The 27,621-nt window shown below is 40.0% G+C and overlaps 1 protein-coding gene and 1 long non-coding RNA gene across 2 annotated transcripts in view; one reads left to right on the forward strand and one right to left on the reverse strand.

Moving 5' to 3' along the window:
• FAT4 (FAT atypical cadherin 4) overlaps positions 1-8,369 on the reverse strand; it is a 188,175-nt gene extending 179,806 nt beyond the window's left edge. The window contains exon 1 of the mRNA XM_027956286.2: positions 1,700-8,369. Coding sequence (XP_027812087.2) covers positions 1,700-6,874 — 5,175 coding nt within the window. The 5' untranslated portion in view covers positions 6,875-8,369. The remainder of the gene's footprint in view (positions 1-1,699) is intronic.
• Positions 8,370-8,516: 147 nt separating this feature from the next.
• LOC105602796 (uncharacterized) overlaps positions 8,517-27,621 on the forward strand; it is a 147,217-nt gene continuing 128,112 nt past the window's right edge. Inside the window, exons 1-2 of the long non-coding RNA XR_003585515.3 lie at positions 8,517-8,544; positions 22,869-22,920. This is a non-coding gene — a long non-coding RNA (uncharacterized LOC105602796). The remainder of the gene's footprint in view (positions 8,545-22,868; positions 22,921-27,621) is intronic.

Below are 27,621 nucleotides of genomic sequence, written 5' to 3' on the forward strand. Positions count from 1 at the left end.
ACATTTATTCTTATTGCCAAGCAAAGGTAAACACTTTACCAAACAACAACCAATAACATAATCTATTTTATAGTTTAAAAATTTTTTCTAAAGCCTAGAATGACTTAATTGCCTGTCTTTAATAAGTATTTCCATTTTTAAACTAATTAAATCTCTTCATCTAAGAAATAATTCCAGAGAAGGAAAACAGAGCCAGGAAGTGGGTTTAGCAGAGGAATAACCCCAAATCAAAATAAAATTACATGTAAATCATAGCCTGAGTTAAACCAAATAATTCAGTATGTAAGACCTATCTCAGATCATTAAAAACCTAATTAGGTAAAAGAGGACATATGGGTAGAAGTTTCTTCAGGGCTGTGTGTACAGATAAAAGTGAATTTCACTTAGAATGATATCTCTAAGAATTATGTCTCCATGAAGAATTACATCCCTAATTATATATTTAATATCCTCTAGGCCATGAATATACTGCTTCATCAATAGAAGAGCCATATCTATTTTGAAAAAAAAAAAAAAGATCACATGGGATTCGAAAAGATAATAATAATAAATGAACATTTTAAATGAAGAAACCCCTCACAGCTATAAAAAAGAAAAGAAAGCAAGAAAACAAACACATGAGCCTCAAATTCACTAGCATGTTGTGTCTGGGTTCCTGCCAAGTATCACAAACCACATTTGATAATCTGTGTTTTTGGCTAAGTGACACCAGAATATCTCTGAAGGGATATATTAAAGGGGAGAGAGAACTGAGGAACCAGCAAATGAGCCATCCGGGGTATAGCTGTATCGTTTCTAGTTGATGGTCAAAACAACATTGGAAGCAGTTCAATTAAAAAAGCAAATCAATGATACACTGAGGTAGTAATAGTCAAAAATATACCCCGGGAAAGGCCAAGCTTGAAATTCTTTGGCTTATGCTATGAAACATTAGTGTCTAACCTATCAGCAGACAGAACAACTTGTACTTATACCATGGCATTGAACCATATGGTATTGTCTCCAAAAACAGCTTCTAATCTCTGATCATTCACAGCACATTACATGCTTTAGTTCAAGGGAGAAGCAAAAGGATTATGTTAAGTCAGAAGATAGTGCCTTAAATGTGAAGGCAGATGAAATCAGGAATCTCCCCAAACTTGGCTCAGCACATTAAAATTAGTCACTGTCTATAAAGAAACTGCCAAGACTGCTGAGGATGTGAAAGTTAATACTGTCCTGATGTAAACTGTCAGCCCATTGCCACTCCCCCCCTAGAAAGCCACGCTATAATGCTGACTTCTACCAAAGTTCTTCATTGAGGAATAGAGATTTCTCAAGTCTGAAATTCCTCATCCTCTGGTAGACTTCCTTAACTGTGAGGTATTTAGTTTAATAAGGTAATTTAACTTGAATAAATGGATTCTTTCCTGAACTTCTGAAATCGCTAAAGAATTCTCCTTAGCTTTACACATAAGATAGCATGAGATGAAATACAAGGTAAAAAGGGTTCTTACTTTGGTTCTGATCAGGTTGAAAGCTAAACTGTATGTATTTGTTAGTATGTAAGATAGAACATTTTTATATGGTCCTGTCAGTAAAACGAACAACTTAACAATAAAGGTAAATCATTATAGAAAGCAAATAGAAAGAGAATGATCTTTCCCCCACCCCCTCAAAAAATCAACAAATAATTCTTAAGGAATGATAAAATCATTACCTCTGCTCTCTGTGTTCTGGGAAAGGCAGTTGACTTTTCTATGGCATAGACATCCACCAGGTAAAGACACGCTCCTTGCTCCCGGTCCAATATGGCTGCAGTCTGAATGATGCCACTCCGTCGTCCAATAGTAAAGAGCCGTCCAACAGTTTTTTCCTCGCAACGGACTGAGACAATATAATACTCCACGGGCGCTTCGGATCCTCTAGGGCTAGCTGCTTCTATTGATATCACATTGGTGCCAATGGGTTCTCCCTCCTTCAAAATGGTTATATATTTGGGTTGTGTAAAAACAGGTCCATCAAGGCCCTGAAGAATGACGGTCAATTCAGTGGTTGATTTCCTCCTTTCAGGGCCAAGGTCTGTTGCTGAAACTATGAGATTATAGATCAGCTGAGAAGGCACCAGCGCTGAAGCCACTCTCAGATCTCCACTATAGCGATCTACAATGAAGGTGTCTGTGTCACCATTGATGATCTCATACTCCACCTCTCCATTCGCCCCTTCATCTGGGTCAGCAGCCATGATTGTGGTCAGAACAGAACCAATCACAGCGGAAGGGTCTGCCGCCAGGGCATTTTGTGATATAAACACTGGAACATTGTCATTGAGGTCTGTAACCAAAATAGTCACGTTTTTCAAAGCATACCGTCTAGTTTCTATAGGCACAGCTTGATCATTGGCTTTAACGGTTAACTCAAAGAGATTAGCAAATTCCCGATCTATCTCAGCATTAGTATAAATAGTGCCTTTGACTTCATCTATGCCAAAGTGGTTGCCCCGTGGCATCTGCTGGATGATTGCATAGGAGAGTTGCCCATTAATGTCTGCATCGGGGTCATGTGCAGTCACAGAAATGACAGATGTTCCAATGGGGATGTTCTCAACGATAGACTTGAAAATATCCCCAGGAGGGAAGGTAGGAGGATTGTCATTGAAGTCTCTCACGTGTATAACCACCGACATTGTAGATGAACGAGGAGGCCTTCCTTGGTCTTTTGCTGTTATATTCAATTTGTACAAAGACTGTGTTTCAAAGTCCAATTTTTTGGCAAGAAAAATACTCCCAGTGTTTGGGCTAATGCTGAAAGTTCCATGGTTGTTAGTCCCAGTGATACTGTAATGTAAGTCAGCATTGTCACCTGAATCTGAATCAGTTGCAGTAACAGAGGACACGAGTTCACCAATTCTCATGTTTTCCAAAACATCAACGAATAGTGTTGATTTAGGGAAAGAAGGGGTATTGTCATTTTCATCTAAAATATCAATATTTAAGGTACAGGTCGAATTGAGGGAGACTGCTCCTGAATCCACTGCTTGAATTACAAGGGAATAGGCAGGTGTGGCTTCATAGTCTAATCTGCCAATCAGTGTCACCTGACCAGAGGTGCTGTCTATAGCAAACTGTCTTTCTTCATTTCCTTTTATTACAGAATAGTGAATAAGTCCATTATTACCTTCATCAACATCTGAGGCAGATACTCTTAAAACCTGTGTCAGGTTGGCTGCTGACTCTGATATTGTTGCTTGGTAAAAGTCTTTTAAAAATTTGGGAGCATTATCATTTATATCCTTCATGTAAACATGTACCGTGGCCTGATCCTTAAGAGGCTGAGGGAGCCCCTGATCTGTTGCGATGACTGTAAAGCTAAACACCGCAGTCCCCCTCCGCCTCATAAGAGACTCCCTGTCAAACTGATGGGTATTTGTAATTTCCCCACTAATTGCATGCAACTCAAAATCTGGCTGCACCATTTCAAAAGAATACCTTACTTCTCCATTTGGCCCAAAGTCTTTATCTATAGCACTTACTTTGCCCACAAACGACCCAGGTCTTTGTTCTTCTTCAAAGTAAAATGTGTAATTGGTACTGTTAAAAAGAGGTCTGTTATCATTTACATCTTCTAAAATTACAGTAACATTCACAGTAGCACTAAGGGGTTCCACCGCTCTGTCAGAAGCAACAACCAGCAAAACATATCTGTCTTGAAGTTCACGGTCCAGTTCACTTTTTATATACAGTTGACCATCTGGGAATATGCCGAAAGCATCCCCAGTATTGCCTTCAGCAATGCTGTACGCAATTTCACCATTTGCTCCTGAATCCTTATCAAAAGCTTGCACTTTAAAGAATCGAGAATTCACAGGTTCTGACTCAGAAAGGGTGACCTCATAAGAAAGCTGGTCAAACACTGGTGGGTTGTCATTTACATCATGGACATAAACTGTTAAGATGAAACTAGAGGAGAGCTGGGGAACACCCATATCAGATGCTAAGATCTCTATCTGGTAGGAACCAGCATGAACATCCAGGGGTCCTAGCAGACTAATATTACCATTCTTTTCATTGATAGTAAAGAGATTCTTGGGGTTTTGCTTCAGGCTATAGACTACCATGCCATTGACACCTTCATCGGGGTCCACAGCTTTGGCTTGGAAAATGCTGTGACCTGCCTGCCAATTTTCCACCACATTCACACTCTCTACTGCCTGAAGGAAATGGGGAGAGTTGTCATTCAAATCCTTAACTGTTATGTTAACCATAGAGTCTCCAGTCACTGTGCCCCCACTGGCTACTACTTTCAGCTGATAAAAGGATTGCTCTTCTCTGTCAATCACACTTGCTGTGGTAAGCTGCCCAGTAACCTGGTTGATAGCAAACATACCTTTCTGATCCCCGGTAGTAATGAGATAACTGATGTTGGAATTGAGATCCATGGTGGAGGCGGACACACTACCCACATGATATCCCAGGGCCACATTCTCAAAGACCACGAAGCTGTAGGCAGCCTGGCTGAATACAGGCGGGTTGTCTTGAGTGTCCAACACAGTGATGGTTACTATCGCCTGATTGGGAGACTGCAAATTGCCACCATCAGTAGCCACTATTTGCAACTGGTAAGCAGTTTTTTCTTCTCTGTCTAGGGCCATTCTTGTAGAAATAACCCCACTCTGAGCATTGACCTGAAACCGAGACCTGTCCCCAGCTGATATACTGTATTTGATGGTTCCATTGAGACCCAAGTCTGGGTCAGTGGCAGACACCGTGGTGATGTAGCTACCTCCAGGCTCATTCTCCTGAATATGAGCAAAGTATTGGACTGGGTAGAACACAGGGCTGTTGTCATTAATATCCAGGAGGCTCACATTTATGCGAACCATTGATGACTGGGGAGGTGACCCCAGATCTGTGGCCAGAACCAACAGGGAGTAGAAAGCTTGTTCCTCCCTGTCCAAGGAAGAGATAGTACTCAACCTCCCAGACACAGGATCCAGGCGAAAGGACCTCTGGTCGGTCTCAGCTTCCTGTAGGGAGAATCGCACTGTCCCATTGTCACCCAGGTCCCCATCGGTTGCCCCGAGCACCAGTAGTTCAGTCCCGGTAGGTGCATTCTCAACCACAGACACATTATATCCTTCTGGCTGGCTAAACACTGGCTTCTCATCATTCACATCCAAGAGAGTCACAACAAGCTGGGCATAGGAAACCTTGGGGTGAACCCCCTGGTCCCGAGCACTGATATTGAGTACAATCTGGGAAGCAAGTTCACGGTCCAAGCCCCCAGCAAGCCCAGTGGTCACTAGACCACTGTGTTCACTGATGTGGAACCAACCCAGTCCATTACCAGAGACGATGCTGTAACGCAGGTTAGCATTGAGACCAGAATCGCCGTCAGTGGCGGACACTCCACTCACATAGCTTCCCGGGGGCGCCTCCTCGCTCAGGTTCACTCGGTACACTTGCTGTGCAAACACAGGAGGGTGGTCATTGATGTCATTGACGAAAATCACCAAACTCGCCACGGAAGAGCGCGCCTGAACCGCTGCGCCAGGGGGCGCCCCGTAGTTATCCGAGACAGAAACTGTCAGGTTGTAAGAAGGGATGCGCTCCCGGTCTAGGGCGCTGGCAACTTTGATGAGACTCAGGTTCGGCACTTTGCTGCTCTGCACCTCAAAGTGGCGCTGCTCGTTGCCCCCAAGGATCTGCACGGAGATGTTCCCGTTGGCCGCTGGGGAGTCTGCGTCCGTCACGGTGAGCAGAGCCACCACCGTGCCCACTTGAGCATTCTCATCTACCGAGGCGTAGCGCGAGGTGGCAGGGAAGTAGCGGAATTTTACCACGGGGTCATTGTCGTTGACGTCCAGCAGCTGAATCAGCGCCTCGGCACGCCCCGTGAGGGAAGGCACGCCTCGGTCCATAGCCTGCACCGTAAGCGAGTACTGGCGCCGGGCCTCGAAGTCCAAGGGCTCCCGCACCGTGATGAGCCCCGTTTCGGGGTCCATTTGGAAGGGGGTCCCCTCGTCCTGAAGCCGATAGCGGATATCCGCGTTGGTGCCCTCGTCCGCGTCCGCCGCCGCCACCTGGAGGACGCTGGAGCCCACCGCGGCGTCCTCAGGCACCCCCGCCTGGTAGTGGGAACTGCCAAAAACCGGGGGGTTGTCATTAATGTCCTGCACAGTCACGTTTACCTGAAGGTAGCCCCGCCGCTTGGGCTCGCCCTTGTCCTCCACTTCCACCAACAGCTGGTACTGCGGTGTGACCTCGCGGTCCAGCCCGCCCTTGGACACCAGGTGCAGGAACGCGCCCTCGCCGCTCGGGTTCAGGGTGATATCCAGGCGGAAGCGACCCGCCTCGTTGCCCTGGATGATGCGATAGGACCGGTGGTCAACGCCATTGGAGCCGATGTCCGAGTCGGTGGCGGTATCCAAGATGACTTGCCGCCCGCTGCTACTGTCCTCCTTGAAAGTGACCACAATCGAGGGTTCTGGGAAGACCGGGGCGTTGTCATTGAGGTCCCGCACCAACACCCGCACTTCGGTGGGGTAGGTGGGTGAGCTGGAAAGAACCACCAGGTTGATCACGTCGCTGGGCAGGCTCTCGCGGTCGATGGTCGCAGTGGTGTACAGGGCCCCGGTGCTACTGTTTATAGCAAACAGGGCGTGGCTTTCGCTGAGCCTGTAGGTGAAGCCCGGGCGCGTCTGGATGGTGCCCACCAGCGTGCCGGGAGGCTGCTCCTCCAGGACCTGAAACACCTGGCGCTGCTCCGCCCCGCTGACCCGGGCGGGCCCCGAGAGCAGTGACAGCAGGCAAAAGACACGAAGGAGCTGAAACGCTGCTAAAGTGGGCAGCGGGAGCCACGCGCGGCCAGGAGCCCTGTCTGCTGCCAAGTCCATGGTCTTGGCTCCCTGGAACGGAGTGATAAAGAGAAGGAAGAGGTGAGGCCAAAAAAAAAAAAAAGAGTGATAATGACAGGGATCAAGTAGCACCAGCAGACATGCAGCCGACGGCTCTGAGAGCTCTGCTATTTCAAAGAACTTCCAGTCCAGAAGAAGCAATTCGCACGAGCAAAAGCCTCCAGGTAGCCATTTGGACGCTTAGTGAGGAGGAGATGCCTTGAGGAAAAGCGGCAGGGCATTCCTCGGGCACTTAACTCCTGCTTGTGGACGAGTTCCCAGAGAAGTTTCTCCAATCTCCTATATTTCCCCCTTCACTTTATTTTCGAATCCAGAGTCTGAGCGTTTTCGCCAGGGGTGAATAGGAGTTGGGAGAAGTTGCCTGTATTTAAGGTATAGGAGGAATTACCGCAAACTATTATCTTCAGAAACTTTAAAACTTACCCAAGGCGAAGAAACTGAGGAAGGAAGGACAAACTTCCGCAGCGGTGTGGAGAGAACAACTGCGCACTGGGGAGGGGACGATGGGGAACCGAGGGTTATCGAATTCCTTTTCCAAAAGCTGGAGACAAGGAGTTTTCTCGAGTTCCCCTCTCCTCAAGAACAAGGCTGCAAAGCCCTTCAGCAGGGCTGCAGAAGTGGCGCGGAGGCCCAGGCGGCGGCGTCTAAGCTCGGGCAGCCAGCAAACTGCATTCCAAACGCTCGCCGGGCGCTCTGGAGCGCTCAGCTCCGTCCCTTCTCCTCCAGGAGGAGCTGCCGCCGCCCCTGCTGCCTCTTCCAGCCCTTAGGCGGGCACAGGCAAAATCCAGCGCTCCTCAGCATTTTTTTTTTTTTTACCTCTGCCGGGATGCCTGCCGACCCATTATTTGTACATCCAAATCAAGCGCAGGTCCCCCTTTCTTCTCGGCCTCGCCGGCGTCGGGCAGGAGCAGCGCGCTGTCCCCGCGTCCCCTCCCCTCACCATGCCAGGGGACTCCTTCTTCGGCAGTCCCAGTCAGAAGCCCACTCTAGTGCGCCTCGCCCCTGACCTCTTGCCCTTTGGTTTTATTGTCCCGTGTCAGTTTCACTTTGTAATCCACAAGGCTTTTTGTTTGGGGCGGGGTGGGGTGGTGGCCATCGGTCCCCCTTTTCTCCTGCACTGTTGACGGTGGAGGCGGGGAAGTCGGCGCTGGACTGTGGCGGCGCCCCCAGCAGCTCCGGACGGCGGCTGTCAGCGCTCTCCCTCTCGCCTGCCCGGGCTGAAGGTTGCAGCGCCGCTGTGGAGCTGGAGCTCCGCGAGCCCCTCTCAACCTCCGGCTGGTCCCTCTCACTCTCCCCGCCCCTTCCCCGCCGCACGCGCGCGCGCGCGCGCGCACACACACACCCACCCACACACACACACACACACACACTCACACCGCGCCGCCGAAACACAAACAGAGGGGGAGGGAAGACCGCGAGCTGAGCAGGACTCAGAAACTTTGCTCGCCACTCATTGATCCCCGCACTTTAGTTCAGCCGGACTCCCCCTGGCTCCCGGTGCTGTCACCTACCGCCCCTCCCTCGCCCCAGCCCCATTGGACCCGAGCTGAAGCGGCCCCGCCTGGCACTCCTACCGCCCGCGCGCTCCGACTTTTTCGGCCTCCGACTGGCTTCTCCGGATGCTAATCACTCCAGCCTCCCGGAGGACGGTAGGCGGTCGGGTGTGGGAGCCCGGCGAGTAGGAGGCGCTGAGAAAGGGAGGGTTGGGGCTAGGGGGGTGATTCCCTCCCCTCTTTTTCTTTCTTTCTTTCGTTTTTTTTTTTTTTTTTTCTTTTTGGTCAAATCTTGGCCGGCATCTGAGCAATAACAGCAAAACGCTGCTGCCGAATAGATGGGGGTGGGGTCAGGTTTGCAGATAAATAACTTTAGGGACCGGGTCTGGGGAAAGACCGTTAGGTTGTTATGCTAGTAATAACTCAAGGGTAAGGGGGTCGAGAGAAATAAAAGAAAGGCAGGGGGTGAGGGTCTGTTAGAGCGGGAGGAAGGATTAAGCAAAGCCTGTCTGGGAATGCAAAGCGCAGATCTGCTTTAACCGTTTCCTGCCCTTTCTCTTACGAAGGGAAGGAAGGGAGCTGCTGTACAATAAGATCCAACAGCATCCAAACCGAACCTTCCCTATTCCTTCTCTGTCTACAGAGCGAGCCAACTGCAGTCCAGGTCTAACCCTAAACCTGTCTCCACTCGCCCCTCCCCTACCTCCAAGTGAGTAGGGGCACCAAGGCCTGGGCACCAACTGCACTTTGGATTTCCTATAGGAAAAGCCGAGGGGACTCCTGTTTTGTTTCCTTTCCCAAAGTTTGGAATTTTGATCTTTGTTGGGAGTATTGCCCTCTAGCCATTTTCTAGCCAAAGGAATCCTGACGAAATGGCTTCTTTCTGTTTTGGTTTAGTTTTTGTCTGGGGGAAAGGTAGATATGAGAAAAATTGAAATGAATAGAATGAAATTTAAATTTTAAAATTACCCACGTGCCACTCGAGGCACTCGGATTAACTCCCCTGCTATATACTGTGGCTGATTTTTCGGTATCGCGCAGCACTTCAAAGGGAGGGCGTGGAATCAGGAATCAAGTCAGTATTATTTCCCCTTTAAGGAAAACCGCTTAGAAAATAAGAATTTAAGCCAAGTAATGCAAATATATGGCGTAAGTCATACATTTCATCCACAGTGACCCCCTCCAAATTTAAAATTTCTGAGCTGGGAGATGATTTAGACATGAGTAAATACTGCCCTCTGCTGTTCTCTGTGAGTCTTACATTTTTAGTCGTCTGGTTTCTTGTTTAAAATTAAAGGCAGAGACTAGAAGGATCTGGTTACAAGGCTAATTCCTCCTTCTTGCCTAGGGATAGTAGCAGAGAAAAAAGATCTTTTGGGACTTCCTAGTGCCTTTCTTTACTTAGGTAAAAAAAAATTTTTTTTAAGCAATAAGGCACACAGCAAATGCAGGTCCTCTGATCCAGACAGCCTATAACCCCAAATTGATATATGTAAATCTGAATGGTAAAAAACACTATCAACAATTCCTTTGTTTAGAACATTTACTTCCGCGGTTTTCTATACCATATATACCAATATACATATATACACAGTATATATGATGAGTGAATTGGAAAAAGACAAGAAAGTATTTCATCATTTTTGTATTTTCAGCCCATGAAAATTGTAAAAGCATTGGAAGTTATTCTTTTAAAAGAGATATTTAAAAGCATTTTCTCAAAACTCATGTCTCTGCCAATAAATTTTGGGTTTTATTTTGATGTAATTTAACCCGCAAAGATTTGTATAATTACAAAGGGAAACCAGAAATTTTCACAAGCCATGGCTATGATATGTGATTTTGAGAATATTGGGGTTTTTGTTTGTTATTGTTTACTAATGTGCAACAGTTCAGTCATTTGGGTAGGAAAGAGTAGAAAGAGAACATTTAGTTCCTTCTCAGAGATCAGGTATACTTTTTTCTGTTTTCCTGTTTGTTTGGAGAGCCTGTGGGGTAATCTTCATATTTAGTCTCAAGAACATTAATATTAAATCTGCATCATTTATGAGTGAATTTAATTTGGCAGTAATGGGTTAACATTCATTTTGTGGAATAGGAGGAAGTGTAATATATATTTTTTAATTAAAAAATTCAAGATATGACAAAGTTAAGTAATACAGAAAATGTATATATATGCAGGACATAAAATCATTTCTTTGAACAATTCTGAAAGAATATAAAAAATGATTTGGACAATGGCATGGTTGTATAAATAAATGGAAACATTCCATGATAACTAAAGTAACACCTTCATTTATAGATAAAACCTACACATAAAATTGCAATCTATTACACATAGGTGTGTAATTTAATGTATGGTTCAGAGAATGGTTTTAATAAAAGACAAACAATGAAGCTTTCCTTATATTTAATTTTTCTTCTTTGGATTTCAGAAATTGTAGTAATATAATGAGTAATGTAAAGTAAGGATGCCCACAACAAAATGAAAGGAAATAAAGACATATTATAACTGTATGGGTGAAAAAGCAAATTTTATTTTTGCCTTTCCATTGAAAGCTTATCTATCTTAAGAAAGGGATTACTTTGTGAAAGCTTTCAATAAACTTGAAATTATATACTTCTAAAAGAGAAGACATTCATCAGTTTTAATAGACTGTAGGGAAAATTTTTATTTTTTATGTCCAGACTTGAAAGGAGCTAGAATTGTAAAGCATACAGTAAAAAAAATAAAAAGATTTTGTGGCAATCTGCTATCCTAATGTGTACACAGTTACCATCATTACTTCATTAAAGGTCTGAAATTACTTTTTTTTTTCATGTTTTAAACCCTAGGTGAAGAAGCTTAGGTTAATCATACTATATAATTCATTAGGAACATTGTCGCAGAAAAGGATTCTCCCTCTGCTTCTTACTTTTCTGCCCTCTTCTCTTTTCCTCTCTTCTCTTCCCTACCTTCTTTCTTCCCTTCTCTCTTCTTCTTTTCCACTCCCTTCTCTCCCTATTTTCTCTTCTACTTCCTTCCCCTCTCCTTCTCCTCCTCTCCTTTCCTCTTTTCTTTTCCTTTCCAATTCCTGCCCTTCTCTTCCCTTATCTCCATCCCCCCCCCCATCCTTCCCCTCCCATCCTTCACTTTACACTTTACTATATTTTGCTCACCTTACCTTATTCTGCCTTACTCTTTTCTCTCCTTAGCATTCTTCACTTCTGTTACAGGACTCCACAAACATTCTAATAAGTGGAATGTGTACTTTTTGGTTTCATGTTTTTGCAAAATATGTATTATTTAGTTGTGCTGTATTCTTAACTGAGATAAATCACTTGAGTTATATGGTATATGTGTCTCATCCTGTTTTGTCTCTTTTCCACCAAGTGCTATTTTTAAGGTTTATACATGTTATGAGTGTACTGCTTGATTGTTTCTGACTTCTGTGGTTTTATAGTAACGTATATATCCATTTCTCTTAACCTGTCTACCTACATGGTTATAGACATCCAGTTTGCCTTCAACTCCCTGACATCACAGATTAATCTGCAGTGAACATCCTTGCAGTTTGTCCCCAAAAGGCAGTGAATATTTTGGGGATGTATGGTGGGGAATGGAAGAGGCCTTTATCACATACCTGAAATGAATAGCTGATTGTTTGCTAAACAAGAGAGAATTAAGTTTGTAGGATACAGTGTTTTGGAGCAAGATGTGAACTGATCCTAGAATTGGGGAGCATGAAGTTCAGAGATGGCAAACTTTTAGTAATAGCAAGGGTTAGATATCTGAAGTTAGTAGACAGTACTTTTTGCTGAGTGGCAGATTGTCTCTTGGTATCATTGACACAAGTGGGGTAGGATTTTTGTCTTTATCTATTTTATTTTTCTTACTCTTATATCTGACTGTTTTGCTTTCCAACTTCTTCTGCTAAATGTTTAACTCAGTATTTTAACATTTCTCATTTCCTGATAAATATATTGCTATAAATTTCCCTCGAAGTACTGTACTAGCTTTACTCCACAAAATATTAATTATAAAATGCTACATGCAGTGATGTCATTTTTATTCACTTAAATTTGTAGTAAATTTATTTTATAGTTTCCTCTGTGGCACAAGATTATTTATTAATATATAAATATATTTATAAAAACGTATAGAGTAATAAAGAGCCCTCTTCTTGAGCAACCCCGCTGCCTTTCACCACCTTCCCTGGTACCCAAAATCTATATCCCTTTGTTGTTATTTATTCATTGTGTTATATCAAAGTATCTGTGATAGGAAGGGAAAGTGCCTACCATCTTCAAGGAATCCTACCATTTAAAGGACAAGGACTACTCATGTGAAGGAATATATGATAGCAATTAAAAGTGCTCAATTTTAATTTATAAGTGATTTCTACCTGCTTCTGCTTCCCACTCTTTGCATCTCCTCCTTTTTAAAAGTTGACTGTAAACCATTTTTTAATTGCAAATTTGCTGAACGTATTCCAAATGAAACAGTAACTATGCATGTCTAAAAATGTAGTATGTGGGTGTCCCACAATCATTTTTAGACAAATTCCAAAATAAAGTGTTAAGTATCAAAAAACAAAACAAAGCAAAAGTATCTGTGATAAAAAGAAGTCTACAGTATCTTTCCTTTCTTATCTTAACCCACTCCAATCAATCTTACCCAAAGCTATCCAGTGAAATCTTTCTTATCAAAATCTCAGTTGATCATGTCCTTCTCCTTGATTAACTTTACTCATTTCCCTTCCTCGATGCTGTCCTGCCTCATCTTTTCAGTCTCAGATGTTTTACTGTGCAGCGAGCACCCAAAGGTTCATGGGACTTAGTGATCTCGTCCTATATCAAGACTTCAAATAAGTTGATTACACTCAGAAAAGAATGTGAACTCTGCAGTTCTTAGATTCAATGTTCTGTCCATATCCATGAAATTGTTTGTTAACTATGCTATTCAGATCTTATATATCATTGCTGACTTTCTGTTGGCTTCATGTATTGATTCTAAAAGTGGCATGGAGGCATGTTAAATCTGCATCTGTGATTGCAAATTTAAATATCCTTGTAGTTATGTTGCTATTCTTGTTTTGCATGTTAAGACATTTTAATATATATTTTATATGTTATTTATTCTTCATGTTATACATTTTAGATTTGTAAATGCACATATATATATATATAATTTATATATTCATCATGAATTAAACCTTTCCTAATTAAGGTTTGATTTTCTTTATCCCAAATAATGTGCTTTTCCTTAAAGTCTGCTTTGGTCTAATACAAGTACAGGTAGCCAGCATTCTTTGTTACTATCATGACAGATTTTTTTCCCCAAATTTTACCTTCTATTCTCTGTACCCTGTTTTAAAAGTCTTTTGGACACAGCATTAAATTTGCAAATGCATTCACTTTTTTAAAAATTTATTCACACTTAATATTTATACTTAAATTCTGTTTAAATCTGCTATCTAACTTTGTGCTTCACTATTTTTCTCTAGTTTTATCTTTTGTTTATCTCTATGCTTCTTACTGGAGAAGACAATGGCACCCCACTCCAATACTCTTGCTTGGAAAATCCCATGAACGGAGGAGCCTGGTAGGCTGCAGTCCATGGGGTCGCTAAGAGTCGGGCGGGCACGACTGAGCGACTTCACTTTCACTTTTTGCTTTCATGCATTGGAGAAGGAAATGGAAACCCACTCCAGTATTCTTGCCTGGAGAATCCTAGGGACAGAGGAGCCTAGTGGGCTGCTGTCTATGGGGTCGCACAGAGTCGGACACGACTGAAGCGACTTAGCAGCAGCAGCAGCATGCTTCTTACCTGTTTTTAATTAATTAGGTATTTCTTTCACTTTCTGCTACTGCTTTGGGTGATATATGCTCTGTTTTATCTATTTTCATTTTACTTCAAGAAATTACAAAATTATTCTTCTCAAAGTCTAAACTAGTTCAATACCTTATGAAAAAAGGAGAGTTCTTCAACAATACATTTTAAATATACATTGGTTTACTTCCCAACTTACATCTTAATTTGGTATTGCTTTTTAATTCTTTTATTTAAATTTTAATCTTGCATAACATTTTTTATTTTTTAAAAAGCAATAATGTAACACAGTTTGTTGCATTTCCATCTTTCTTCTATCACAAACATTCTATCCTGGATCTCCTATATTTTGTCTGCAATATGGTTTTCTGAATTTCATTTTGGAATGGGAAGCTTTTGATAGAAACACTTAATAGTGCCCCTGTTCTTGAAATACTTTTTCTTTAAAGATAAGTTTATAAATTCAAAATTAATTAGAGTCATTTAGACATAAATTTTTTGTCACATGCCATACTAATGCAAATATGAAAAAAGACATTTAAAGAAATAAATTAGGATATTTCTAATAGTACACATTGATATTTTAATTCACATGAATTTTTTCAGAATCATCATTATATTTATCAACACAATTTAATCATACAGAAGTTGGACTCTCCTTTTACTGTCAATCTAATTCCTATTTTTCTTAATTTTTCATTCAAGCTATTTTGTGATTTTTTTCTCATTAATTCCTCTTGAAATGCCTCTGTTTTATATTTTGCAGTTTTGATTTTTATTTACATGTAGGTGTAAAATGTTTTTTAATCATAGTTGGAAATTGAACTCTTCATGATGCAAATCATACTTCCGTTATTTCTGAAAAGTGTTCAGCCTTTGTATTTGTATTTGCAGATCTTACTCTTGGCTTTGTTCTCCTTGTTCCTTCCAGAACTCTACTTAGAGACATATTAGAACTTCACATGATATCTTGTAAATCTCAATATCAACTTAATATTCTCTTTTATTTTCTCCATGCTTAATTTTGAATATCTCTTTCTGAATTGTTTTCTAGTTACTAATTCTGTCTTTAGCTGTGTCTGCTAAGTTACTTCAGTTGTGTCTGACTCTGTGTGACCCTATGGACTGTGACCCACCAGACTCCTCTGTCCATGGGGATTCTCCATGCAAGAATACTGGAGTGGGTTGCCATGCCATTCTCAAGGGGATCTTCCCTGTGTCTAACCTACTTTTAAACTCATCTACTTACTATCAGTTTAATTACAGAATTCTTATACCTTAACATCTTGATATGTTTTGAAGTTAGCTATCCCCTGCAGACCTGGAGAAGGAAATTGCAACCCACTTCCGTATTCTTGCCTGGAGAATCCCCATGGACAGAGGAACCTGGCAGGCTACAGTCTGTGGGGTCGCAAGAGTCAGACACAACTTAGTGACTAAACCACCACCATCCCCTTCAGATATTTTCAAGCTTGTTTTTCCTTCCTTTGAACATGTTAAACATAAATTTTGGTGTTATTTAGATAGGTATGTGAAGATTCCAGTATCAGACATATTTAATCATGTTTATGCTTTTTATTTTTATTGCTAGTTTTAGCTCATAGTAAATTGTTTTCTCGTGTGATTAGTTACATTTGAAAATAAACTGATCATTTTAATTGGTAAATTATTTGTGCTATTCCTTGAAGCTTAGGATTGGTGTGCTCCCATAACGAAGAGCTGATTATACTTCCACTAGGTGCTTGTGGGTTACTGTTAGTCTGCAACAACTACTGTTGTCTTTGAAGCTAAGATGCCAACAGCAGAAGAGCAACATTTTTATGAATCACTAAGTAATGCTGTCAAGTAAACCATAAAAAAATACTTTCTCATCACTTTGGACTTTTATGTAAAGACAGCATACACTCATTTAGCTTGTTGTCATGTCATTTTTTATAAAAAGGAAAGTATAAGCAAAATAAATTGAACAAGGCACTCTCAGATCCTTTTCACATTGAAAATCCAGCTCAAAGGTGTTTAGCATTTATTGAAAAAGTATTCCATTTTGCTTCTGACTTTTTCTAACATACTAAAACTGCATGTTTAATGTTCATGTGTAGTCAGTAATAGTTGTCACAATTGCTACCAGGCTTTTTTCCGATATGATGTATATCCTAACTACTAAATGTTAAACTAGGACCAAAAAAAGCAGAATCTTAGAACAATTAAATATAGTGAGTTTACAACTTGTGTTTTGGTTTTTTTTTCCTTGTACCTCTTCAGTAATGTGGGGGCTTCCCTGATAGCTCGGTTGGTAAAGAATCTGCCTGCAATGCAGGAGGCCCTGGTTCAATTACTGGGTCGGAAAGATCTGATGGAGAAGGGATAGGGTACCATCCACCCTAGTATTCTTGGGGACTTCCCTGGTGGCTCAGACAATAAAGCATCTGCCTACGATGAGGGAGATCCAGGTTCAAACCCTGGGTCGGGAAGATCTCCTGGAGAAGGAAGTGGCAATCCACTCCGGTATTCTTGCCTGGAAAATCCCATGGATAGAGAAGCCTGGTAAGCTACACTCCACGGGGTCGCAAAGAGTCGGACATGACTGAGCAACTTCACTTTCCCTTATGGCTCAGCTGGTAAAGAATCAGCCTACAATGTGGAAGACCTGGGTTTGACCCCTGGGTTAGGAAGATCCCCTGGAGAAGGGAAAGGGTACCCACTTCAATATTCTGGCCTGGAGAATTCCATTGACTGTAGAGTCCATGGGGTCATAAAGAGTCGGACACGACTAAGTGACTTTCAGGAATGTGATTTTGAGTGCTGCCTTATGCCTTCAACTTCTCCATACTTCAGTCTAAAAATTGCCAAGGCAATTTTATTTTCAGTTTTTTTGGAGAAGGCAAGGTGACTAGGTATATCTGGTTATAAATATAACTAGTTATCCTAACATTGGACTTAGGAGCTCCAGCTTTAATAAGAAAAGTTCCCTATTAAATCCCACTTCCTCTGAAAAGGCTGTAGGTTTTCATCCTGTACCACAGCTTAAAAGTCAAAACCATATTAGTGAAGTTTGGCAGATATCCTTAGAGCCAAAGCTACTTCAGTGTTGGATTTTCCTCTATGGGTTCTCATCTAGACTAGATATGGTAATTCCTGACTATCATATCATGTTATCTCCTTGATCTTTTAAGAAACTATTTTAAAATTTAGTAATTTTAGTGGTTTTGAGTGGTAAATAATAGCCTAGCATATTAACAGAATAGGAAGTCTATTTACCTTATTTCTTCAAATAGTTTCCTTTTTCCATTTGTTTTTCCTCTTTGGGGCAATTTTATTATTTGATATTTACCTATAAGTCAGGTCTCTTTAGCTTTTCTTGAGGTTTTCTAGAAAATTTCTCTATCTGATGTTCCAACTTAATGAATTTGATATTCAGGTATATTCAATATATCACTGTTTACTCTTTTGTGCTCTTTATATTGGGCTTTCCTGGTGGCTCAGAAGGTAAAGAATCTGCCTTTACCTTAATGCCAGTATGGGAAACCTGGATTTGATCCTTGGGTCATGAAGATACCCTGCAGAAGGGAATAGCTACCCTCTCTAGTATTCTACTAAATTTTTTTCATACTAACCAAATAATTATACTTCATTCATTTTAAAGTGAATTTTAATTCTTGTTTTATATTGACAATATCTGTGCATTAATTGTCTATCTGTGCTGTTCTTTACTTGCAAAGCTGTGTCTGATGCTATGCAACTCCATGGAATACTGGAGTGGTTGCCATTTCCTTCTCTAAGGGATCTTCCCAACCCAGGGGCAAATTCTTTACTGCTGAGCCACAAGGAAGCCCCTATCTGTGCTGAGGAGTGATCAAAGGCCAGACCTCAGCCTGTGAGTTTAAAGTAGGGTTTGGCAATTTTTTTCTATAAAAGAGAAAATTGTAAATACTTTAGGTTTTGAAAGCCAGACAGTCTCTGTCACACCATTTAAACTTTCCCTATAACGTGACAGCAGCTATAGATAATTCGGAAATTATTGGGGATGATTGTGTTCCAATAAAAATTTATTTACAAAAGCAGGAACTAGGCTCAATTGCATAGGAGATAAGCTTGGTACTGAAATCTCTACCAGATGACCATTGCTGATCATTCCCATTTGTAATCCTTTGTTTTTCCACCTATATAGGTACATGTATATAAAGTCAGTATTTTGAATATGATTCAAGATTTCTGTATGTTTTACGAAAACTGCTTTTCTAACCTTCTGACCTTTTGTGATCTTAAATTTAAAACTTTGAGGTATAGTATGATTGGGAAGTGACAATCTCCCTAAATTGTAATCTACAGTCAGAGAATTTTAGAGAGTAAGACAGAATATTCAATACCTAAGGGCAGCTCTTCAGAGTGTACTTATTTCATGAGAACACTGATGTCTTGGCTGCTGCTACCAATGTCTGCAGGGAAGCAGGCAATAACAGCCTGAAGGCAACATAGGGTAGAGGCAAAAGCTATTTATTCCCTAAACATTCATTCTTTCTAATCTTTATAAAAATTTTCTGGCCCTTATTACTTGATACTTAGCTTTTTCCTTCCATTTTCCATATCTCTTTTTTATAATATATATACATATGTGTATATATATAATTATATAATATATATGTTTACCCTTTTTTTTTTTCTGGCCGGTGTTCAATTTCCAAAGATTATGGAACCACAAGTGTATGTAAATAAATCTGAAACTACATGATGGAAACCAAAATCATATTCTGTAACATCACACTTATGAGAGAAACCAAATGAAGGGTTAGCTTTGGAATCCTTCATAATATAGTACATGTGAGTATGTGAGCAAACCCACTGGAATGGAAATTGCTTATACTAAATGTGAGACTAGGTTTCTGAATATTGTGGCATTTGCCACAGACTAGTAATTACGTACCATAATTTGGAGAAACTGCTCAGTCAAACAACTGTTTGTGACAATCTACTTTTTTGTTGAAATGTATAATGTATCATGGATTGGTTATCTTTTAATTTTTATTAGGTATAGGTATACTGTTTATCTCAAACCAAAAATTTATAAATATGGGTAATAGTTAATGGTTTCATTAACATTAAAATGAACCTGATGTTGAATTTCATGCTGGAATATAAAGAGAATTAAGAAAATGGATACCTCTAATATGACCAACCTAGATAGCATATTGAAAAGCAGAGACATTACGTTGCCAACACAGGTCCATCTAGTCAAGGCTATGGTTTTTCCAGTAGTCATGTGTGGATGTGAGAGTTGGACTGTGAAGAAAGCTGAGTGCCAAAGAATAGATGCTTTTGAACTGTGGTGTTGGAGAAGACTCCTGGGAGTCCCTTGGACTGCAAGGAGATCCAATCAGTCCGTTCTGAAGGAGATCAGCCCTGGGATTTCTTTGGCAGGAATGATACTAAAGCTGAAATGCCAGTACTTTGGCCACCTCATGCGAAGAGTTGACTCATTGGAAAAGACTGATGCTGGGAGGGATTGAGGGCAGGAGGAGAAGGGGACAACAGAGGATGAGATGGCTGGAGGATGGCATCACTGACTCGATGGACGTGAGTCTGAGTGAACTCCAGGTGTTGGTGATGGACAGGGAGGCCTGGTGTGCTGCTATTCATGACATTGCAAAGAGTCGGACACGGCTGGGCGACTGAACTGAATATGTATAGATAAATGTCTTAGAGAAGTGTTAAATAAAATGGTATGATAGTCAGTGTAGTTTTACTAGACTTTGAACATATGAAAACATTTGAAAATACAGGACAATTTAAGCTATAACTTCCATCTGTAATACGGGTATGGAGAATTAGGAGAATCTTACCAGAAGTGTTGATTCTAATGAAACAAATAATCTTGACCCACAGCTAACATGTTATCTTAGTTTGTGTTTTACCTTTATTTGAGATGATGAAATACAGACTACTATAAGACACCTTTGTGTTATTGCCTAATGAGCATATTCCCTTGCCATTATAATAATTATACATAAATTTTAATTGGATGAATAATATTTATAATATGAATAGGCCAAAACTTATTAATTTTCTTTCAGTGTTGACCTTCAGGATGTTTTCAGGTTAATTTGCTATTAAATTCATGCTTTGATAAATATTACTCACTTCTCCAAACAAAATTTATTGAAAACTGTGTATCAGATACTTCAAAAGCTACAGTGGTGAGACAGTGGTGAATAGAACAGACCTAGCTTCTGTCATCTTTAGTCAAATTGTAGAAATTTTTAAAAGAATTTAAACTTTTAAGGACCCTTTTTACTTATTGCCAACTTGCCTTCTAGAAAGAATCTATCCGTTTGTAATTGAAACCAAAGTATATCAGGGTTGTCCTCCCAGAAAAACAAAGAAATACATTTGAATATAATATCTCTTAAATCCTGGTTTATTTATAGGGGATTAAAAGATGTCTTCTTCTATCATATATTTCTATTATATTCATAAATTAGCTATTTGTTTTCATTTTTTAAAGAAATTATTATTTGTTGTTAATTTAATTAGTTTGGGTCTCAAATCTGTTTTTCAGTTGTTGCTGCTATAGTTGCTAAATCAATTTATTTTCCTGTATAAATGCCTAGCTTTGTTTTAACTTTGTAATTCTGTCCTTTATCCAGAGGCTAAAATAATTATTGATGAAACTTTAATTCTGGTTTTATCTTTCTGTTCTTCCTTCTATTAAATACTTCTTTATCCTAATTAGATCAAATGGCATAATGCCACCAGAGCAGGGACGATAAAACATTTTCTTTTCTCTAAAGATAGCATGATGTCTGAAATTCAGATAGCATTCAACAAATGTCTGCCCAATTTCATCCCAGATAGGATGCCTAAAATTAAAAATACTTTTATAATCTTAAAAAGCAGTAATAAGTGGTTCGAATGGTATAGTTTAAAACATTGTTGTCTAAAATGTGGTAAAGGGTGGTACTCACAGATAATTCCAGGAGGCTCAGAAGAGGATATTGAACAGCAAAACAGAAAATGAGACTTAAAAAAAAAAAAAAAAACACTAAGGTGCATGTTGTGGCTTGACATTCACCTTCCATTCAAACCTTCCAGTCCACCTCGTGTGCACTTCTAGAGGCTTTTCTTCGGACACCCTCTCAGCCATGGTTGTTCATACAATGGTCCTTTGTTCAAATGCAACCACTTGGAGTCTGTTAGGTAAACATGGGCAGAGGCCATCTTCATTCTACTTCAGCCCGTTTTCTGCCAGCCAGCACAGCTGTGAATGAAGGTCCATACTGGTGTGCCACTGTCCAATCCGTATGTATAGAGAAGTAATAATTGCATCATTTGCAGTTACCACAATTTCTAACCGCTGGACCTCAGTTACTTGCTGGTGTTGGTGAAGTTAATTATTCTAGTGGTGGACTCCTGTTTTCCACCTTGCTGATTGTGGCAAAATTCACAGTGCTCATGAGGGGGCATTTCTGTTTCTCTCACCATGCCTGCTACAAATCTGAGAGCACGCAATTCCCTAAACGTTCTTCCTGAAACAGCTATACTGTCTAATAGTCCCTATAACTCGATGTTGACTGACACAATCACAAATTATAAAAATTATTCCACTTCTGTTTCTCTTTAAAATAAAGGAGAAATTCTATGATTGGAATTAGACTATTACCTCCTATTTAACATCACATATCTTTCTTCTGAATAGAGAGTGTTCTAAGTGAATAGACACATACGACAAGCATAATTCATGGAGATTTGATTAACATGAGACTGTTTGAACACAATATAGATTCTCCTTAATAAAGAAGATTAAAGTCTAAAATGTCAGAAGTAATGAGCACAATATAATTGGGGGAAAAAAACCTTTAGAACTTGGCGTATACTAGAAGACAAAGGAAAAATAACAGAGGATCTCAGTAGTACTTAAGCATTTGATATTTTATGGTACTCAACGCTCTTATTAAAAGAAAGAGTGCATTATCTGTACTATTTAGCTGGAATATTCCAGATGTCTCTAGTCTTTATAAACATATCACAACATCTTAATTCTGTGTTTATTTGAATTGCTCCTTAGTCATGTCTCTTTTTCATTCCATTCTTAATCACTGAGTCTGTGATTAAAAATGGCAAACATGTGTTTTAAGAGAAACTAAGCTGTGATTTCAGTTGTGGGTAGTAATTTCAGAGTGGCAGAACACATTAACCCCTTCCTTTCCACCCTACACATGAATGCATAACAAGACAAAGGAAACAGGAAACACAAATAAATCAGCAAAGCATAGAAAAATGAGCTACTTTTCAGTTCAAATGCTTTGTATGGTTTTGCCAGCAGAAGATGAAATGGTTGAAAGGCATCACTGCCTCAATGGGCATGAGTTTGAGCAAATTCCAGGAGATAGTAAAGGACAGGGAAGCTAGGCAGGTTACAGTCCATGGGATCTCAAAGAGTCAGACATGACTTAGCCACTGAATAACAACAACTGAGGAGAGGTTTCTGAAGGAACAAACAAAAGAAAAGTGACGGTTCAATATTTATAAAACAGTGTTCAGCTAAAATAACACAAGCAATCACAAATAGGATACTATTGTGGTTAAGACTCTTGATTTTTGCTCTCAAAGAAAGATCAGTTTTAGAATCTGACAATCATTGGATTCTACTGACTCTGCTTTCTTCTCTTTTCAGGGTCAAGTGTAAGTCATTTCACCATTCCAGGATGGACTTCTTCATTTGTAAAGTAAGAAAAATCAGCTCATGAGTTAACTCTAGGTTGATTATCATCAACCAGAATATGAGATATATGTCAATTTAATTAGGAATGGTTCTAGATAAAAGTAAATACTGTTAATCATATCTATACTGGGAAAATATTGAAAACATAATTTCAATTTTCATGGAACGGAAACAATTTTATTTATTTACAAACAGCATTGAAAGTGAAAGTGTGAAAGTGTTACTTGCTCAGTTGTGTCCGACTCTGCAACCCCATGGACTATAGACTACCAGTTCCTTCTGTCCAGGGAATTCTCCAGACGAGAATACTGGATTAGATTTATGGAGTGTCATGAATTATGGTACATTTCTAAAACCTTGGAGCAAAAAAATAAAAATAATATAAAATAAATGTATTTGAATATTGATGGGTAAGGTCAAATGTTATTGTATGGTTGTGTGAAAGACAATACTAATTGTATATTTATTTTTAAATAAATCTGAATAAGTTCAATGGAGTAGATTCAGACAGAACAATCTGTTAAACAACTTAATTTAAAAAAAAAGCCTGTATAAAGTTGAAGCAAAGTCTATTTAAGTAATACATAGACAAATATAGTAACACATACAGAAATATTTCAGAAAATCTGTTTTGTTGGCTCCAAATTTTTAAAAACACATTTAAAGAAGTTCTAATGTCATGTTACTACTTTCAGTGAAACCATATATGTCCCTGAATTGCTATACTGCAACCAAAATGCTACTCTATAGTCCTATCACTAAGTTTTTTTGAGAGTCGATCAGTATATTAAATTTGAACAATATTTTATAAAAATATTTTTTTTGCTTTTGATTCAGGAAACTAGTAGTAAGATGTTTACATCAATCATGTTAAGGTCATAGTCCAAACTGATCTCCAGCAGGGCTGAGACATGTTATTTTTTCATTTTTAAAGAAATTTTTTTTGAAAAAAAAGAAAGCACTATGATTTGAAATAAACATCTTTGCTTTGATAACTTGTGTTTCATCTTTGCCTGTTGAAGGGTACATTATGATGATTGCCTCATTGTAGACTCCTGCTTGCAAATGGTAAATCTGTCTCTGTTTTTCATCCCTTTTTGATGATTGTATTTATCAAGTAGTTATCATAACTCAAGATGGTAAATTGATGCCATTAAGAAGATTGAATAAGATGATGTAACTGCCATACTGATTCATAGCCAGTTGTTTATGTCTATAATAATTTTGGCGAAGTTTGCAATAATTTTGCTTGTTTGCAGTGTTCTGTATTATTAATAGCACAGTTTTGTGCTCAGTGAATTCTAATCCTTACAGCCCACCAGATATCTCTTAGAATAAAGTGCTTTCTTTCTTATCTGTCCTGAAGGTAGATTGTGATTTTCAGATTGATTGGTTGATTTAATGAATGATGGGGGAGAGCTGTACCTTTCATGCTGGAAGACAGAAGTAGAGATAATGCCTGTAAACTACTTAGTGTAAGGAAGAGTTCAATAAATGTTAGCTATTTTTCCCTATTTATGTGACAGAATTCAATAGGAGTGCTCATTTAGAACAAATGAATAAAACCAATCACAGAAGTTATGTTCAGTCTCTAAATTAGAAAGAACGTAGTAAAACTCAGTGTATTAGTTATCTGCTGCTGCTTAACAATGATACTACAAACTTGGTGACTTAGAACCACACACATTTATTTCTTCTCTGAGTCGGGAGTCTGGGAGCAGTTTAGTTCAGTCCTCCGCTTCAGGATCTTTCAAAGTTGCAATCAGAGTATTGGCCAAGTGGTGATCTCATCTGAGGCTCAATGTGGGAGGGATCAACTTCTTCGCTCATAGCGTTATTGGCAGAAATCAGTCCCTTTCAGCTTACCAGATTGAGGACCTCAGTTCTCTTCTTTCTCTAAGCTGGAGGCCACCTTCAGCTTCTTGTCAGGCACTCTTCTCCACACAGCAGCTCACAAATATGGCAGCCTGTGTCTTCAAACCCAGCCAAAGAAAGACAGAGTCTCTTAGCAAGATGAGTAACAATCTTTTGGAGTGTATACACATAATCTAGTACATCATATCACCTTTGGCATATTCTGTTGGTTAAAAGCAGTTCATGAGTCCCACCTACACTGGAGGGGAGGGTATCAGACAAAGCATCAATAGCAGAGGGCATGATGATGGGTACTACCTTTAGAGTCTACTGACTACACTCCCTAAGAACAAAAATTACAAAGTGGTGGCTGTACTTCATTGTTTAAATTCATTAATTTCCTTCTTGCTTGCTGCCCTTACATAATAAAAGATAATTTCTTTTCTAATTAAAGCACTTGAGAAAAAAAGCAATATTGTAATTTTTTAAGCACTATAGCATTGGAAGGAGATTAGTATCTTGGGTTTGCATGGAACTTCACAGTTCACAATGTACTAATATTTATAAATATTATTATTTCAGACTAGAAAATGGAGAGTAGAACTGATATCAATTTCAAGATTACAACTCAGAGTTTAGATTCCATGTGAAGCCTTGATTATAGCATCCTGCTGTGTATCAGTTGATGAGTTCAATATGTGCCTCTCTCGATTCTGGCTATTTTTAAAAATAGCTTTCTTAGTTAAAAATAATTCATATTGGATAGGATGATGCGTAGGGGAGTGGGCAGTGGCCAGCTTTCACTGAAGCCAGATAAGCTGTTGCGGCAGGAGAATCAAGTGTAGAGAGCACTGTATTGTGGTCATCAAGATGAAAGGTGCCATAGGTCAACCGGGAAATGTAGGTACACCAAGCATGAATGGAACTGGTGACACAGATCATTTAATTTCTTTGTTTGAAATACTTGGTATGAGTTATTTTCTAGAGCATATCTACAAGCATTGTGTGTGAAAGATCTGGTGATCAAGAGACTATTTTCATAGAGGACATACAAAGCAGAACTCCACATACAGCTTGAAAATACAACTCTCTTCTAATCTCAAAACTTCTTTGCTCTTAACTAAGTCTGTAGGACTTCTCTGGTAGTTCTGGTGATAAAGAATCTGCCTGCAAGGCAGGAAACCTTGGTTTGATCCCTGTGTTGGGAAGATCCCCTGGAGGTGGAAATGGCAACCCACTGCAGTATTGTTGCCTGGAGAATCCCATGGACAGAGGAGCCTGTCAGGCTACAGTCCATGGAGTCGCAAAAAGTTAGACATGGTGACTAACATTTTCACTTTCAAGACTGTATCTCCTTCCCCAGAAGTAAACAGATGGTACCCATTCTTCTTATAGGCCTTTTTCTCTGGAATATTCTCTACTTGAAGTATTCTCTTCCTGGTTGTGAAGCAGAAGTTACTCGGTGTGTATGAGTAGCCACCTTATAACTCTTCATTAATGTGGTCCAGAGTAACATTCATATGATAATAACTTTATCAAGATGACACACTTAAGTCTATAGGGTTATCACTGATAATTCTCAAGGTGATGACGCTCCATGATAAGGTTTGATATTTCTGTCTTTTACTCACTAGTTGATCTCAACTCAGGTCAACCAGATATTCAGAGAGCATTTGAAAAATGCAGGTGGAACTATAAACATAGTTGTTACAAATTTATGTATCCATGGAGAGTTGCAAAAGCAACCCTTCTAAAACCAAAGACTGCAATATTGTATAAAAATATATTTAGCTTTATGAAAGAAAGATGCTTGACAGTGTTAGTGCATGTACTTTGTGTTTATTTGATAAATATAAGTTAAAAGATCCTATGTACTTAGTTCTTCTCCATGAAATCCTTCTGTATGCGATGAACTCCTAGAAAAGATGCTATCTCATAAAAAGAAACCTGATGAACACCACTATAAAAGTCTTCAGGTTACAGAATTTCAGTGTTTAAACTCCAGTGTGCAAAGAGCTTATAAACTGTCATTCCTGTGCCTGCAAGGAAAGGAAGAACAGTCTGAAAATCAGTGACTTTTTTTGGACTCATCAGAGACCTGAGATTATAAGGAAATTTGTCATTCTGAAATCTGGAGAGACAGGTAAATTCAGAGAGTCACAGATGAGATCTACTTACCTAGAGCAGAAGCTGCTGGAGTCATAAACTGGTAAGGACACTTAAATGATGAGTTTGATGAATTGCTGGAGGCTGAGTGTGGACTAGCATGAAAGTGGAAAAACCCATGGGGGCTGTGGTCTTGGACTGACCCCAGTACATTCCCAGGTTTTATCTCCAGGAGCCCCACGGGGCTTTCAGAGTGCAAATTCTCTATCTTTGTGATTCTGGCAGGAGGAGAGGAAGAGTAATCATTGTGTGATATGTCCAGAGGATCCTCCATAACAAAAGCCACTTTTCAAGGGGAAAAGATTTTACCCAGAGCCTTATCCCAGGCAGCAGAAGGGAATTCTGCTTGACCCAGGTCACTCTTGCCTCCCTGCTAAGTTGCTTCAGTCATGTCCGACTCTGTGCAGCCTCATAGACGGCAGCCCTCCAGGCTCCACTGTCCCTGGGATTCTCCAGGCAAGAACACTGGAGTGGGTTGCCATTTCCTTCTCCAATGCAGGAAAGTGAAAAGTGAAAGTGAAGTCGCTCACTCGTGTCTGACTCTTAGCGACCCCATGGACTGCAGCCCACCAGGCTCCTCCATCCGTGGGATTTTCCAGGCAAGAGTACTGTAGTGGGATGCTATTGCCTTCTCTGCTTGCCTCCCTGTCTAACCTAAAGTGTGGAGAGAAGCTAAGCAATGATT

The sequence above is a fragment of the Ovis aries genome, chromosome 17 (genome assembly GCF_016772045.2).
Source record: "Ovis aries strain OAR_USU_Benz2616 breed Rambouillet chromosome 17, ARS-UI_Ramb_v3.0, whole genome shotgun sequence".
NCBI classification, from domain to species: domain Eukaryota; kingdom Metazoa; phylum Chordata; class Mammalia; order Artiodactyla; family Bovidae; genus Ovis; species Ovis aries.